This window comes from Sinocyclocheilus grahami, unplaced genomic scaffold (genome assembly GCF_001515645.1).
Source record: "Sinocyclocheilus grahami isolate Dianchi unplaced genomic scaffold, SAMN03320097.WGS_v1.1 scaffold643.1, whole genome shotgun sequence".
Classification (NCBI taxonomy): domain Eukaryota; kingdom Metazoa; phylum Chordata; class Actinopteri; order Cypriniformes; family Cyprinidae; genus Sinocyclocheilus; species Sinocyclocheilus grahami.
Genome location: NW_015505822.1, coordinates 463,334 through 481,116, shown reverse-complemented (window position 1 = coordinate 481,116; position 17,783 = coordinate 463,334). Strand labels below are relative to the sequence as shown.

The following is a 17,783-nucleotide window of genomic DNA, read 5'->3' as shown; positions in this document are numbered from 1 at the left end:
TCCTTCGTTTTTAACAAATCATAGCCATGTTATACTAATTTGTTCCCTCGTTTTAGTAAATTGTGGCCACGTTGTACTACTCGTTCCTTCGTTTTTAACAAATCATAGCCATGTTATACTAATTTGTTCCCTCGTTTTAGTAAATTGTGGCCACGTTGTACTACTCGTTCCTTCGTTTTTAACAAATCATAGCCATGTTATACTAATTTGTTCCCTCGTTTTAGTAAATTGTGGCCACGTTGTACTACTCGTTCCTTCGTTTTTAACAAATCATAGCCATGTTATACTAATTTGTTCCCTCGTTTTAGTAAATTGTGGCCACGTTGTACTACTCGTTCCTTCGTTTTTAACAAATCATAGCCATGTTATACTAATTTGTTCCCTCGTTTTAGTAAATAGTGGCCACGTTGTACTATTCGTTCCTTCGTTTTTAACAAATCGTAGCCATGTTGGACTATTTTGTTCCCATATTTTAGTAAATCTTAGCCACATAATACTAATTCCTTCCTTCGTTTTAGTAAATCATGGCCACGTTGTCAAAGAACATGAAAGTAATGTCTCTGAATTCAACTTTATGATTTAAGGTAACAGTTTGGAGATATTTGACTGAATAAGTCCTAATTTGACATAATTAGTTCTTGGACCAAAGCACATTTTCTGAATGTTTTGTACAATAAACTATACTTGTGTGGTACTTTCAGCACACTTTGACCGAAAAACGCAAACTGCTGATTCGCCAGCACGAAGACGCCAAAGAGCTGAAGGAGAACTTGGACCGAAGGGAACGTCTGGTTTATGAGATTCTGGCCAGTCACCTCAGCGAAGAGTGTCTCGCAGACTACCGGCACTTCGTCAAAATGAAGTCGGCGCTCATCATTGAGCAGCGTAAACTGGAGGATAAGATCAAACTGGGTGAAGAGCAGCTCAAATGTCTGAAGGACAGTCTGCCGCTGGACCAGAGACTGCTGTACTGAACTATACTGATCCATAGCGCACTATACTGAACTCTGGACTGGTCTAGACTGGACTGGACTACGTTAAGTTAACTCTTGTTGGGAACTAGACTCTAAGCAGACGTATTTCATATCTGCTTGTGTGCACTGAATAGATTTATTACCATCAACACAAAATCATTCTCATATAAGTTCTGAGCGTTTTAAAAAAAAAGTTTTTTTCTACCTGTATGTGCGTTTAACTAATTTGCTTTGCGGCTGAAAGCTAACGGTGCTATTAACTGAAAGTTAGATCTGCTTATTCTTAACTAGATCCAGACTGAAAAGCTGTTTTACTCATTTCATGTGAATGAAAGGGAGGTTTAGAATATCTCTACTCTTATCTAAAATATGAACCTGTGAACCAGGAAAATCATTTGTGATATACTGTTCATAAACACGCTTGCAGTGCACTTCTGCTGCAATAAATTGGAATAAAAATAAAAATATATATGGCAACTTTTGTTGTAGCTCTTCATAGTTATGGATGGGTTACAATTAATTTGTCTGTCTGATATCACACTTGCTGTAAGGAAGTGATTCATAAATATTTAGCTGTAAACAAGAATATTACGGTATATAATTAAGCGTCACCCATGATTTTATGATCTTTATGAGTCACTGTATTTTCCAATATGAGGCGACCGATCTCAGATTCCTCATTGTTTGGTTTTATGATGTTGACCGTGATCATGAGCCATGGTCAATCATTCACAGAAACATATTCACGAGCTTATTTACAGAAGATTTCTAAACAGCAGGAAGTTTCAGACGGGTTCCAGTCCAGCGCTGAAGATGAAGGAAACGCTGAGAGAAGATTCACTTTTACATCGAGAGAAACTCACGGATCAGTCGAGCATGTGCTGATATGGTAATATGATTCAAATTTTTAATTATACAATTATATTTGATGCATACTGATTGGAAATATATTTTAAGACGACCACAAAACGTCTTGAGAAACGAATGACAATGTTTGAAAGTCAGTTTTATATAAAGCTAGTTTGCGTTTAATCCAGAGCTGTAAATGTAAAATGCAAAACAGTGAAGTATCACACGTCTCATTATAATATACGACGATATATATAATGGGAATATGCAAATAAGAAGCTTATGCTTCAGTAAAATCATCATATTCTTATATATATATATATATATACTTACACTACCATTCAGTTTGGGATCAGTAAGATTTGTTTGGAAGAAAATGAGTACTTTTACTTTTATTACATATTATATTCAATATAAAAAATATGTATGTATACATTTTATATACATATATATATATATATATATACATTTTAAAATCAAATTCACTTATATATACAATGGGAAAAAAAGATTTATATCTACATATAAATTAAAAAGGAAGCTGTGCTTTAATGCCATGTTTTTCCACTTCTTTTATGGTGGGCCAAATCAAAGGTCATCAAGGGCCCTGGTTTGGACATCACTAATTTTAAAAGACCTGCCAAAATATTCTGATGATTAAACAGGTGAAAAAAATTATAGAAACTGTGACCTAAATATATATATAGGTGACAGCACCTCAAATATACACTTTCTTCATCTATGCACATCTAATTAAATTAATGTAAAAAAGGGTTATTTAGTCTCTATGATATTTTGGCACAAACGCCCATGTTAACCATGACCTTTAGGTGAAGTATTACGTTTGTGTTTGGCTTCTGAAACATGAGCAACAGGAAGATGGTGATCTAAACTAAATCTCTCTCGGTCTCGTTCTCTCAGAGGGATGTCTGAGAGCTCTGTTTGCCAGGTTTCTTGGAGACGGCATTGGTTAGTTAAACCCACAACAAGCAATTAACTCCATAAAGACCTGCAGTCACGTTCAGCCGCTTCAGAGAGACGATCGAGGCTCTTCAGGATGGACGTTTTAGAGCGTGCTGTAAATATAAGCGTATGTGTTTTATAGGGGTTGGATTTGCATATTTTATCATTTATTTTATTGTTTGCTTTTATTATATTTTTTATTATTATTTATTGTTGTTATTTATTTTATATTGTCTGATTTTAAGTATTTTATTTATAATTTGATTATCTTATTACTTTTTTTTGTATTTGTATTTAATTTTAATATTGTTTATTTTGTTGATCTATTTTTAATTTATTTGTTTGCATATTTTTATTTATATTATTTATTTAATTACTTTTTTTATTTTTGTTTTATTTATTTATTTATTATTTTAATTTTTTTTACTTTTTTTGTATTTGTATTTCATTTTAATATTGTTTATTTTGTTGATCTATTTTTAATTTATTTGTTTGCATATTTTTATTTATATTATTTATTTAATTACTTTTTTATTTTTGTTTTATTTATTTATTTTTTATCTTTTTTTATTATTATTTAATCTTTTTATTTTTTATTTTTTTTACTTTTTTGTATTTGTATTTAATTTTAATATTGTTAATTTTTTTGATCTATTTTTAATTTATTTGTTTGCATATTTTTATTTATATTATTTAATTACTTTTTTATTTTTGATAATTTGTTTTATTTATTTATTTTTTATCTGTTTTAATTTTTTTATCTTTTTTTTTTTTACTTTTTTTTGTATTTATATTTAATTTTATTATTGTACATTTTTTTTATCTATTTTTAATTTATTTGTTTGCATATTTTTATTTATATTATTTAATTACTTTTTTATTTTTGATAATTTGTTTTATTTATTTATTTTTTATCTGTTTTAATTTTTTTATCTTTTTTTTTTTTACTTTTTTTTGTATTTATATTTAATTTTATTATTGTACATTTTTTTTATCTATTTTTAATTTATTTGTTTGCATATTTTTATTTATATTATTTATTTAATTACTTAGTTTTTTAGTTTTTTATTTTTGATCATTTTTGTTTTATTATTTATTTTATTTTTATATATTTTTATTAGATTTTTATTTATAAATTTGTATTAGTTTGCTTATTTGTAATTTTTATTTGATTTATCATTTATTTGATTTAATAATTTTGTAAATGTTATTTTTACTGCATTTTTATTAGTTTTTTCTTTTTTGATTATTGTTTAGATCAATGTTTTCCAGGAAACTGCGGTCTGAGACCAGACGTCATGCCTTACCTCGTCCACACGGCTCACGCGCAGCTCGTGGCTCTGTGGCTCGGGACGGTGGGCTGGACGCTCGTGATCGTGACCGTCGGGCTGGTGGAGTGGAGGGTTTGGGAAGTGTCCGATCTGTCGGTCATCACCTCTGGACTGGCATGGGTTGGTATTTGGAGAGTGTGTTTTTATAGCCACGCTCTGATTTTATCTGACAATCAGATCATGTTCTGTCAGCGGATCCATTTGTCTGAGTCGTTCACGCCACCAGAAATCGTGGCGGCGCAGGTGCTGATGATCGTGGCTCTGTTTCTGGGCCTCGCGGGAAACGCCAGCGTCGTTTACGGCCTCAGGAATGTTTACTTCGGATTAAACAAGATCAGATTAGCATTTGCTTCTGGTGGGGTTTTGCTCATTCTTACCGGAGCTTCTGCGCTCGTTCCTGTGTGCTGGAATCTCAGTTCTGTTGTAAACAATCAGACTATATTGTTCCCGGCGGAGTTTCGCATGCCATCAGCTCCGGTGAACCAGTCCATCGGACCCGGTATCATCATGGGGATTTTTGCATCAGTCCTGCTGGTCTTTAGCGGGTTGGTCTTCCTGTCCTACAGGGCCCCGGTAATGTTGGAGCCCAAAGTGAGGCCGTCCAGGCCTGGAGAAGGTCCTTCAGGGACCCATGTGAACCATCAGGGAATTGACAATCCAGCTTTCCAAAGTTGAGACGCGTGAGACCGTTTTCAGGACGGATGTGAGTGAGTAATTAGGATGCTGTGTTCTCTTCGGGCCCCTGGAGGCCCTTCGTGTAACATTACTGTAACCATTACTGTACAAACACTCCTCGAGCCCCAATTAAATAGCCTAATTAAAAATAATAATTACAATAATTGTATAAAGTATTATTAATACACTGGGAAGTAACTGATTAATCTGGATTACGTATTCAAATTCCCAAAACTTTTATGTAGATTACATATTATTTACACAATGACAGTAAATTATTCATTATGTATTAATTTGCTCTAATTCTTTCTTTTTTTCCTCTTAACTTTCTAAAAACATTGTACCGCTTATATATGTGACCCTGGACCACAAAACCAGTCATAAGGGTAAATTTTGTCAAAATTGAGGTTTATGCATCATCTGAAGCTGAATAAATAATCTTTCCATTGATGTATGGTTTGTTAGGATACAACAATATTTGAAAATCTGGAATCTGAGGGTGCAAAAAAATCTAAATATTGAGAAAATAATCTTTAAAGTTGTCCAAATGAAGTTCTTAGCAATGCATATTACTAATCAAACATTAAGTTTTGATATATTTACGGTAGGAGATTTACAAAATATCTTCATGAAACATGATCTTTACTTAATATCCTAATGATTTTTGGCATAAAAGAAAAATTACAATTGTGACCCATACAATGTATTGTTGGCTATTGCTACAAATATACCCCAGCGACTCAACACTGCTTTTGTGCTGCAGGGTCACATATGCTCGGAAAGTCTTCCAGTTTTATGAAACTGCACGCACCTGCCACTAGTCAGGTGACTAATTACACAGAAAATGGAGAGGCCACACAATTGGTTTAATTTGATATTTTTATGATTTAATTATTCGCTTTCCAGCACCTTACAAACCCTCTGCAGACTCCGATTTGATCAAGTTGATAAAGAATGGAAAATGTTTCCTTATGAGTTATATCAAAAGTAATGTAAAAGTAATCAAAAAGTATTCACAATACATTACCTTATATGTGTAATCCAATAGATTGTTACCAACTACGCTTTCCGTTATGTAATTTGTAATCGGTAATTAATCAATAATGTACGAACAATACTGTGATAATTTGGAAAATATTTTGCACCTGACATTGTAGTAACTTTAACGAAATTTAAGTTGAATTTCGGGCATGCAAAAAAGTATATCGTCTATTATCAATAGTTGTAGATGTATTTAAGCCTAGCTCAAGCAGAAGTCACTTTCAAAACAAGCAGCTTTACTTTTATTCAGTGTGGCGAATTCGCGTGAACAACTTGAATACGAAGCTCCCGATTATGCAGATTTCTATTTGAATGACTGTACAGTATTTTTCCTGTGAAATTTCGCAGAGCAGCAGTAAAGGTGGCACCGGGTCAAAATTGCATTGTCGAGAGCAGCGGGCCCAAGCCTTTATGGGGGCCCCAGGCAGAAGTTTATTTGGGGGCCCCTCGGTGCCCTTTTAATTGTAACCATGTGTTAATCTGTTAATCTGCATTTATGCCTTGGCCCAGCTCAGGGGTGCGTTTCCCGTACAACGACGTAACTCACTGATTAACCACCAGAGTGCGTTGCATTGTTGTGGAAACTAACTAGCCAGTCACGAACACGCTCGCATCTCCGTCGCTTGAACCACATTAGTTCAACAATTTAGGGCCGTTGTTAATGATGTCACACGCATGTGGTGGAGTAATAACGTCTGCTAATTAATTGATTCGAGATCTCTTGAGATGCTGCTGTGTTCAACATGGCACATGATGACAAAGTTACTATGTTTTGTTCCCTGTCGTTTTGCTTTATTTGATGTTTGATTCATCGCGGGGTTCTCTGCAGTATTTATGCACATGCGCACTGTTCAAAAACAGGGCTTATTGAGGACGCGCTAAAATGTATCGATTATAATGTGTATATATATTTAAATAGAATGGAAGATATAGATTGCACTGCATGTTAGCTTGCTTTGTGCCCAAAAGCATCATTTATTTAAGTCCATATGTCTTACTAACAAGAAACTATTCTTCTAACCACAGGTGGAGAGCTGTAGTTATACCACGTATGTTTGCGACGCTGTTTGCGAATGTTCGTTTGATCTATGGTTTCGGGAAACACCGAATCGTTGAACTATGTTGGAACTTGCGACGATAGTTGGCTAACGATGCTTTTGGGAAACACACCCCTGGTCGAGGGAAATAAAACGGATAAGTCTCATCTGTGTATAAGTCACATTTTTTTACACTCAGAAGTCATTTAAAATACTGGTAAATAAAACTAGATGTTTACAAACGTTATAAATGCTATAAACATATTTTACAATCAACCAAGTTGATTATACTTAAAATTTTAATGCAGCAACTGAACCTATGTTTTTAAGTTAAAATAGGTGGATTTATATATATATATATATATATATAGAGCACCTGTTTACATTCTAATTTAACTGCATTTAAAAAAATATATTTTGTTCTATTTTCCCTCCTGTTTTTTTTCTTGCTTTTTTGTTATTTGCTGTTGTTTTTGTGCTTTTATCTTCTCTCTAGGGTTTTTTTCGGTGTGTGTGTAATTTATTCATCGCGGGGTTCTCTGCAGTATTTATGCACATGCGCACTGTTCAAAAACAGGGCTTATTGAGGACGCGCTAAAATGTATCGATTATAATGTGTATATATATTTAAATAGAATGGAAGATATAGATTGCACTGCATGTTAGCTTGCTTTGTGCCCAAAAGCATCATTTATTTAAGTCCATATGTCTTACTAACAAGAAACTATTCTTCTAACCACAGGTGGAGAGCTGTAGTTATACCACGTATGTTTGCGACGCTGTTTGCGAATGTTCGTTTGATCTATGGTTTCGGGAAACACCGAATCGTTGAACTATGTTGGAACTTGCGACGATAGTTGGCTAACGATGCTTTTGGGAAACACACCCCTGGTCGAGGGAAATAAAACGGATAAGTCTCATCTGTGTATAAGTCACATTTTTTTACACTCAGAAGTCATTTAAAATACTGGTAAATAAAACTAGATGTTTACAAACGTTATAAACGCTATAAACATATTTTACAATCAACCAAGTTGATTATACTTAAAATTTTAATGCAGCAACTGAACCTATGTTTTAAGTTAAAATAGGTGGATTTATATATATATATATATATATAGAGCACCTGTTTACATTCTAATTTAACTGCATTTAAAAAAAAATATTTTGTTCTATTTTCCCTCCTGTTTTTTTTCTTGCTTTTTTGTTATTTGCTGTTGTTTTTGTGCTTTTATCTTCTCTCTAGGGTTTTTTTCGGTGTGTGTGTAATTTATTTGAATTGTTAAAAGTGTGTCATTGTTCACAGCACTGTCGCTGTATACTGAAACATGTTGTTATCAGACACAGACGAAATTAAAGCACTGAAAATTTGAATTTGTTATTATAAAAATATACTTTAGACATTCATGCATTTGACTGACACTGTTATCCAAAGAAACTTTGCATTATACATTTTGATCAGTTCATGGTTTCACTGGGAATCGAAATTATGACCTTGGCGTTGCTTGCAGCATGCTCTGTTTGATATTGATATATATTTTAGGTATATAGGTATAAATAGGCTTATATTTTTTTAATTACGTTTAAAGTTTGATACACTTGATGTTATTGAACATGTGAGGAAGTAAAAAGTATGAGCAGTTTGAGATCAGTATCTGATTATAAACCTACAGTCCGGAGCAGAATTGACTGTAGAAAATGCTTCATGAGGAAGAAGATAAAGGCTCGGACTGTAATCCTGATGATTAAGTCAATGAAGGATTTAAAGGGATTATTTCCTTTATCTTTTTCTGCTTGATCCTGCAAGGACAGTGCAATCGCAGGTAATACGTGTTTTTTTTAGCTTTATTAAACAGTGATTGGGTAAGAAGCTTCACATTGATATAATAAATTTTTTTTCTATCAAGGTTTTTTGCACTCAGAGTATGTACTTCATTAGTGATAAGCAAGTACACACTATTGACAGTATGCTACTATTTGGACGTATACATGAATTGAGTTTTAATGCCGCAGGCCTCTATTAATCATCGTTTGCATGTACACTACTGATCAAAAGTTTGCAATAATTAAGATTTTTTAAAGTTTTTAAAAGAAGTCTGTTCTGCTCTCCAAGGCTGCATTTATTTGGATTTTATTGCATTTTACAAAATGCCCAAAATTGGGGTTGTAATTGATCAAACTTGAGTAAACCAGCATATTGATTTCTGAAGATCATGTGACACTGAAGACTGCAGTAATGATGCTGAAAATACAGCTGCGCATCACAGAAATACTTTACATTGTAATATATATTGCAATCAAAAACACTTCATTTAAATGGTAATAATATTTCACAATTTTGACTATTTTTTGATCAAATAAATGCAGTCTTGATGAGCAGAAGAAAAAATCTTTCCAACTCCAAACTTTCAAGTCAAGTCTGCTTTATTGTCAATTCTTCCACATGTACAGCACATACACACAGAGAATTGAAATTGCGTTACTCTCAGACCCTTGGGTGCATACAGATAACAAATACAGATTAAATACAAAATACAACTATACAAATATACAAATAAGGTAAAATGTAAAAATATATTCAGTGTATAAAGCACAAGGCATATGGAGGATAGAGTGCAAACCAGTAAAGTAAACAACAGTGCAGATATAGTGATGTAGTGCAAAAAAGTGATTTGTAGTGCAAAAGAGCTTATTTCAGACTGATTAAAGTGACAGTGTGTGTGTATTTGGGAGGGGGGAGTGGGAGCGGGTTTCTGGTCTAAACACACACCGCTGCGGCCCCTTGCTCTGGATCCTTACACTGTGCTGAGCTCGGAAAATGTAAATAAATGCATAAAGTGCATTGCACTGAGAATCTGCTTGGGCGGGGCTCCGGGGAAGCGGTTTTACTGTCCAGGCGCTCCGGTCCGAGTGCTCCGATTTCGGTTTTGCTGTACAGCTGTACAGCTTTACACACACACACTCACACACACACACACACACACACACACACACACACACACACACACACACACATACACACATACACACACACATATATATATATATATATATATGTATAATGTTAGAATATGCAAGGGAGTTTAAAAGTCTGAGAGGAACACATTAAAAATGTACACTTGGAAATAAAATTTTCAGATTAAAAAAAAATTATGTAACATCAAATTTTGATGTAAAATTAATAATAATAAAAGATTTTCCACTGTTTCAAAGCCACTAATCAAATGTAAACAAATGTGTGGCAGAAAAATGCTAAGTTCAATGCAAAAAAAGCATTTTCTCAGACCTTTGAAACCCACTAAAACTAGTTTATTAAGCATTTAAAGTATTGTTTTCAATTTAATGTTTTTAACTATAGAAAATAAAAGCTAATTGCACAAACCTGAATAAATATGAAAACATATAGTGTCCCTGCAGCACAAAAGCAGTGTTAAGTCGCTGGGGGATATTTGTAGCAATAGCCAAAAAAAATTGTATGGGTCAAAATTATACATTTTTCTTTTATGCCAAAAATCATTAGGATATTAAGTAAAGATCATGTTCCATGAAGATATTTAGTAAATGTCCTACCGTAAATATATCAACTTAATTTTTGATTAGTAATATGCATTGCTAAGAACTTCATTTGGACAACTTTAAAGATGATTTTCTCAATATTTAGATTTTTTTGCACCCTCAGATTCCAGATTTTCAAATATTCCAAATATTGTCCGATCCTAACAAACCATACACCAATGAAAAGCTTATTTATTCAGCTTTCAGATGATATATACATCTCAATTTGGAAAAATTGACACTTAAGACTGGTTTTGTGCTCCAGGGTCACATATTTTTGTGAAAACTGAAACTTGTTGACATTTCACGAGCACCAAAATCAAATAAAAAAAATTCTGAAAAATCACCTGCATCTCTTCACACACCACACGAGAGAGATGAACATTCAGCTGATTTATTGACTGATCATCAACTTTGGTACAACTTTTGGACATTTCAGAGAACACAAGGTAAAATAATAACATCTTTCTCTCATTCAATCACTCTCTGTTTACATATAAAAACACACTTGCATCTGGTTTTCCAGTAACATTTGGATAATTAGCATAAAATTGTCTCTCATAAATGACCTCGTAGTCATAAAAGTTGCACTTTCTCGGAAAGTTTGCATAATTTTCACAATTAGTAAACTGAAGTGTGTGTTTTCATTAGAATCACATTCACGTGCAGATTTGGGTTTGAGCTTATAAAATGATTCACAAAATTGATTTGTAATCAAAATGAAGTCTAAACAGCAGCATTATATTTACAGTCTTTGAATATATCTGATCATTTCAGTGCAAAACGCAAAACATTAGTAGAAGCAAAACTGTGTTTATCAATAATCTCACACATATTCTGTCCTCCTGCGTGGAGATTGTTCTGGACGAGCTCTGTTTAGCGCTATAGATTGGTGAAGCGAAAATGTTTCGTCTTGCAAAAACAAGCACGAAGTGACCAACAAGAAACCAGCCGCCAAATGCAACCCCCCCGCCGTCCAGCCGAAGAAAAGTGCATCTCCGAACTCCCAGCGAGGAACCACGCTTGGCACGCTCTCGTCGAAGAACCGCAGGACCGTCAGATGCGCCACATACGAGACGGGCACGAGACCGAGGATGCCCGTGACGACGCTGAAGATCCCACCGAGCATCTTCAAGGTCCTTTTGGCTTCAAAGCTCTCCGTGCGTCTGCAGCTGTTCACCAGGTAGATGCCGGGGATGGCGAATAACAGAGCGATTAAACCCGTCCCCAGCGTGGCGCACATCAGGATTCGGGCCAGCCGGATGTCCGACGGGAGACCCAGCAGACTGTCGTACGGCCGGCACTCGGTCACCCCGAGATCCTGAACCACACAGGTTTCCCACAGTCCCAGCTGGAAGCTCTCGGTGGGCAGGAGCTCGGTGGAGAGCGTGAGCCACCGCGGCATCATGAGGGTGACCAGCGAACACAAGCAGGCGGTCAGCGAGAAAAACACACCTAGCAGCTCCAGAGTCCATAATCCAGAGTCCATGACCACAGCTCTCCTCCTCCTCCTCCTCTCGCTCTACTAGTCAGTACAGAGCTGCTGACAGCAGCATTAGTGTCTGCACGTCATCTTTGCTCTGATCTCTCTCAGCACAGAGACGCAAACAACAGCTGCATTCACTCTCGCTCGCAAACACACACACACACTCGCTTATGGCGCGGCCTCCGGTTTTGGCACGAAACACCCACCATACTGAGCGTTCGATTCACGGCACACGCTCGCTTTCCTAACTCACGGTCCTGCTTGTATTGTTGGGGGAAAGTGTTTGAAGTGTTTGAAAGGGGAAATTCCAGATCTGTTTGTCTCTGTTAAATCTGGAGTGCATAAAATGTGGGTTGATGAGAGGAACACAAAGCTATTCAAACCAGGAAATAAAAAGTGATTCGCCACTGTTTCTAAGTCAATATCAAATGTAAACAGATAGGCTACATGAAAAAAAAGCATTAAAATTGAAAAATCAATTCAATGCAGAATAGCATTTTCACTATTGTATCAGACCTTTGAACCCCACTCAATGAAAATCTAGTTTAACACACATGCAACATTGTCATATATATGCATGTTTTAAATAAAGAAATTAAAGCAAATTTCAAACACTTGAATAAATATTTTTGTAATATTATAACAATTTTTATATTATAATAATATTTTTATTATTAAATATTTTATATTATAATAATAATAATAATATATATATATAAAACATTTTTTTAACATAAACTTTATGATCTAAAATGAAGATCGCAAAATGATTCACTGTTTCGGATCGCGAATCATGAATCATTTGATTCGGATCGGGACCTCGGAGCGGATTCGCGAATCTTTTTTTTTCTGATTTCTTCTTTTAGTAAACATAAAACTATCAATGCAGTAAAGTTATAAAAAAAACACAACAAATGAGAAAGAAAGAAAGAAAGTATAAATACAAAAAAAAAAGAAAATAAACCATAGTTTTACTATTACTGGTGTTTTTTGTATAACCACAGTTTCACTACAAATTGTGAGATTTGGATGAACTCATGAATCTGTTGCATGCTCTCTTTAAACTATAGTTTCTAAAATCAGACATCACCTTGATTTTCAAGGCTGTAGAGTTTAGTAGAGACGCTATGTCATGTCCCTACCAACATCAGCCACTGCTACATTATCTCTAGCAATCATTTTGATCAAACAATTAAATGTCATTTGTCTGTGGTTGCATCCCCATCAAGCGCCTGTTTGCGCTCTCTGCGCAGACGTCGCGACGCGCTGACGTTCACGCACGCACCGTGACGTCATCACGGCACGTCCTGCCGCATCGGTTTAATCTGATGTTATGATGGATGAACACTACAATTCATCACTGCACCTTTAATTTATTACACACGCAGCTTTATGGCGGAGGCAGAGGGTGAGATTCAGCACACTCATCGTGCACCTGCTCTGTATGTTATCATGGGTTCATTCTATAATGTGTTTAGGTTTATTTCCACATGTGTGTTTTATCATGTTTGTGCAGCACAGACAGAAAGAAGTACAGGTGTGAAATCTGATCTGAGTGATGTTTCTTTAAGGCCTCTGCGTGCGTCTTTTTTTATTGTGTGTTTTTCTGATGAATAAATACTGCTAAACACCTAATACACTATATAGTGCATTTAAAAGATGCTGAAATGGACTATGGTACTACTATGTTTTTGAACATGTAACATTGTATCATTCAGTATATTTATTATATACATATGTATACTGTACTATATACAGTATACTGTATATAGATAGATTTACATTTTGTTTAAAAGTAATTTCAAGCATGTAAGTTGAAGTGTTTCTTTTAAATGATTTTAAGCTGTACAGAAAACGTGTGACAGTAAATCTTGCAGTACTACAGTATTTGATAAGAATATGGATTTCAGCTGCTGCATGATATTGCAATATACTCTAATATTCACTGTGTTGCACTCGGGCAGTTATGTGTTATTTGTATTGATTGATTGATTTATTTTTACAGCTTAAAAAACATTTAATGAATACTTCTGCTTCAAGCTTGATATTAGGTTTAAACTAAATGCATTTAAAAAAAAAAGTATTCCTACTGTATATGAATGTTTTTTCATATTTTCAGTTTTTCTTTAGATGTATTTTTTGAAGTTGAAGCCAAAGCATCATCAAAGTTTTAGCATACATGTTCCTCCTTTAATAGTGTTCAAAAGCATCCCATGATGCACCTCATGAAGCTGGATGAGAGAATGCATGTTTGGCAACGTATTTATTGACAATCCGTTTATTCTCCTCAGGCATCAGCAGTGCCACTCCTACAGAGGAGACGAACGACGCTGGGAACCTGATGGACTTCTTGGACGAGCCGTTCCCAGACGTTGGCACTTACGAGGACTTTCACACCATCGACTGGCTGAGAGAGAAATCCAGAGACACGGACAGACACCGGAAGGTGAACCGGACCGCCTGACACTGATATGGTGCATTTTAATTATTAGCACACTGGTTTATTTTGTGTGTATTTGCAGATCACCAGTAAGAGTAAAGAGTCCATCTGGGAGTTCATTAAGAGTTTGCTGGACGCCTGGTCAGGATGGCTGGTGATGCTGCTGATTGGTCTGCTGTCAGGTGCTGAGACACGCCCACTCATGACATCACTGACCAGAGACACGCCCACTCATCACATCACTAGGTGTGTTCGACTTCATGCGGCGCTGCGCAGACCTATCGGCGGCTGACTTGAAGCAGTGCATCCCGGATAGAAATTTTGTCCGACTTGAACCGGCGCCGACGTCACTGTGATGTATAGCATCAAAGTACTGCGAGAACGTTTCGAGAGCAGACTCAGCCGTCGCGGCTTCTCCAGAGCGCTGATGACGACACAGCTGTTTCAGCGAACCTTACTGACCAGAGACACACCCACTCATGACATCGCTGACCAGAGACACACCCACTCATGACATCGCTGACCAGACACACTCACTCATGACATCACTGACCAGAGACACACCCACTCGTGACCTTACTGACCAGACACACCCACTCATCACATCACTGACCAGAGACACGCCCACTCATGACCTTACTGACCAGAGACACACCCACTCATGACATCACTGACCAGAGACACGCCCACTCATGACATCGCTGACCAGAGACACACCCACTCATGACCTTACTGACCAGACACACTCACTCATGACATCACTGACCAGAGACACACCCACTCGTGACCTTACTGACCAGAGACACACTCACTCATGACATCACTGACCAGACACACCCACTCATCACATCACTGACCAGAGACACGCCCACTCATGACCTTACTGACCAGAGACACACCCACTCATGACACCACTGACCAGAGACACGCCCACTCATGACCTTACTGACCAGAGACACACCCACTCATGACACCACTGACCAGAGACACGCCCACTCATGACCTTACTGACCAGAGACACACCCACTCATGACACCACTGACCAGAGACACGCCCACTCATGACCTTACTGACCAGAGACACACCCACTCATGACACCACTGACCAGAGACACGCCCACTCATGACCTTACTGACCAGAGACACACCCACTCATGACACCACTGACCAGAGACACGCCCACTCATGACCTTACTGACCAGAGACACACCCACTCATGACACCACTGACCAGAGACACGCCCACTCATGACCTTACTGACCAGAGACACACCCACTCATGACACCACTGACCAGAGACACGCCCACTCATGACCTTACTGACCAGAGACACACCCACTCATGACACCACTGACCAGAGACACGCCCACTCATGACCTTACTGACCAGAGACACACCCACTCATGACACCACTGACCAGAGACACGCCCACTCATGACCTTACTGACCAGAGACACACCCACTCATGACACCACTGACCAGAGACACGCCCACTCATGACCTTACTGACCAGAGACACACCCACTCATGACACCACTGACCAGAGACACGCCCACTCATGACCTTACTGACCAGAGACACACCCACTCATGACACCACTGACCAGAGACACGCCCACTCATGACCTTACTGACCAGAGACACACCCACTCATGACACCACTGACCAGAGACACGCCCACTCATGACCTTACTGACCAGAGACACACCCACTCATGACACCACTGACCAGAGACACGCCCACTCATGACCTCACTGACCAGACACACCCATTCATGACATCACTGACCAGAGACACACCTACTCATGACCTCACTGACCAGAGACACGCCCACTCATGACCTCATTGACCAGACACACCCACTCATGACATCACTGACCAGAGACACGCCCACTCATGACCTCACTGACCAGAGACACGCCCACTCATGACATCACTGACCCAAACTCTTTCAGCATGTAACGTCTCTCTGGTCTCACACAGGCACGCTGGCCGGAGTGATCGATCTGGCTGTTGATTGGATGACGGATCTGAAGGAAGGCGTGTGTCTGTCTGCGCTCTGGTACAGTCATGAGCAGTGCTGCTGGACGTCCAATGAGACCACCTTCGCTGACAGAGACAAATGTCCTCAGTGGCAGAAATGGGCCGAACTGATGACGGGATACACAGAGGTACAGCAGAGTGATTAACAAGTTAAAACTAATTTTTATTCAATGCTTTTTTGGGTTTGTCTTAGGGCTGCATGGAATAAAACCAAAAATGCAGTATGGCTTAGTGCAATTATCAGATCACAAAAGCTGCTATTTAAATTAATTGTGCAACCTTACAAACCAGTACAGCAAACCTGGATTTTTTATTTATTTTTTATTTCCCCTCATATCGTGCAGCCCTAGTTAGTGGCCCTCTTCACACTCTGAGGTCTGTGTGATTCTGTCATCAGGGCGCAGGCGTGTACTTGCTGAACTACTTCCTGTACGTGCTGTGGGCGCTCTTCTTCTCCTTCCTGGCCGTGTCTCTGGTGCGAGTGTTCGCTCCGTACGCCTGCGGATCAGGAATACCAGAGGTGCACAAGCAAAGCTAAGAGAACTTTCTGCATTGGAGCTGTTAAATAAGTGAGTGTGTGTGTGTTGTTCCAGATAAAGACAATCCTGAGCGGCTTCATCATCCGCGGGTATCTGGGCAAGTGGACGCTGCTCATAAAGACGGTGACGCTGGTGCTGGCCGTGTCGTCTGGCCTCAGTCTGGGGAAGGAAGGGCCGCTCGTGCACGTCGCCTGCTGCTGCGGAAACCTGTTCTGCAGCCTCTTCTCCAAATACAGCAAGAACGAGGGCAAACGCAGAGAGGTGCGCACATCTGCATGCTGGAGGAGACGTGATTGATGTAAGACAGAAGTCAAGGAAAATGCTGAAATCTTCTTCTGCATACGTTTGTTTCAGGTTTTGTCGGCAGCTGCGGCCGCAGGAGTGTCTGTTGCTTTCGGAGCTCCAATCGGAGGAGTTCTGTTCAGTCTGGAGGAGGTGCACAGACGCACACACACACACACACCCACACACACACACACAGACACTCACTCACACTCTCTCACACACACACACACACACACACACACACTCGCACACACTCACTCACTCACTCACATGCACTCACACACTCACTCACACTCGCACACGCACACACTCACTCACACACACACGCGCACACACTCACTCACTCACACACACACACACACGCACACTCACTCACACACTCGCACACGCACACACTCACTCACTCACACACACACACGCGCACACACTCTCACACACTCGCACACACTCTCACACACTCGCACACAGTCACACACACACACACACACGCGCGCACACACTCACTCACACACACACGCGCACACACTCACACACACTCGCACACACACACGCACTCACACACACACTC

At 38.3% G+C, this 17,783-nt stretch overlaps 4 protein-coding genes across 8 annotated transcripts in view; 3 read left to right on the top strand and 1 right to left on the bottom strand.

The window, feature by feature from the left end:
• Positions 1-1,769, top strand: part of LOC107558375 (protein Shroom2-like) — a 30,743-nt gene extending 28,974 nt beyond the window's left edge. For 2 of the 4 annotated variants that reach the window (XM_016242038.1, XM_016242039.1), the window contains one exon: positions 702-1,630. In XM_016242038.1, the coding sequence (XP_016097524.1) occupies positions 702-974 (273 nt within the window). In that variant the 3' untranslated portion in view covers positions 975-1,630. Of the gene's footprint in view, positions 1-701 lie in introns of all 4 variants that reach the window. The other 2 variants (XM_016242036.1, XM_016242037.1) reach the window with 2 other exon arrangements.
• Positions 1,770-4,227: 2,458 nt separating this feature from the next.
• Positions 4,228-4,823, top strand: LOC107558368 (claudin-5-like). The gene has a single exon (XM_016242027.1). It carries the CDS (start codon positions 4,298-4,300, stop codon positions 4,790-4,792), a length of 495 nt encoding a protein of 164 aa, XP_016097513.1. The 5' UTR covers positions 4,228-4,297; the 3' UTR covers positions 4,793-4,823.
• A 5,993-nt stretch (positions 4,824-10,816) lies between these two features.
• LOC107558366 (putative claudin-24) lies at positions 10,817-12,301 on the bottom strand. The gene has a single exon (XM_016242026.1). The coding sequence runs from the start codon at positions 11,912-11,914 to the stop codon at positions 11,252-11,254; it is 663 nt and encodes a 220-aa protein (XP_016097512.1). The 5' UTR covers positions 11,915-12,301; the 3' UTR covers positions 10,817-11,251.
• An 881-nt stretch (positions 12,302-13,182) lies between these two features.
• Positions 13,183-17,783, top strand: part of LOC107558374 (H(+)/Cl(-) exchange transporter 4) — a 23,678-nt gene continuing 19,077 nt past the window's right edge. Inside the window, exons 1-7 of one of the 2 annotated variants that reach the window (XM_016242033.1) lie at positions 13,183-13,319; positions 14,203-14,357; positions 14,434-14,533; positions 16,332-16,519; positions 16,789-16,911; positions 16,985-17,191; positions 17,285-17,365. In XM_016242033.1, coding sequence (XP_016097519.1) covers positions 13,304-13,319; positions 14,203-14,357; positions 14,434-14,533; positions 16,332-16,519; positions 16,789-16,911; positions 16,985-17,191; positions 17,285-17,365 — 870 coding nt within the window. In that variant the 5' untranslated portion in view covers positions 13,183-13,303. Of the gene's footprint in view, positions 13,354-14,202; positions 14,358-14,433; positions 14,534-16,331; positions 16,520-16,788; positions 16,912-16,984; positions 17,192-17,284; positions 17,366-17,783 lie in introns of both variants that reach the window. The other variant, XM_016242035.1, reaches the window with a different exon arrangement.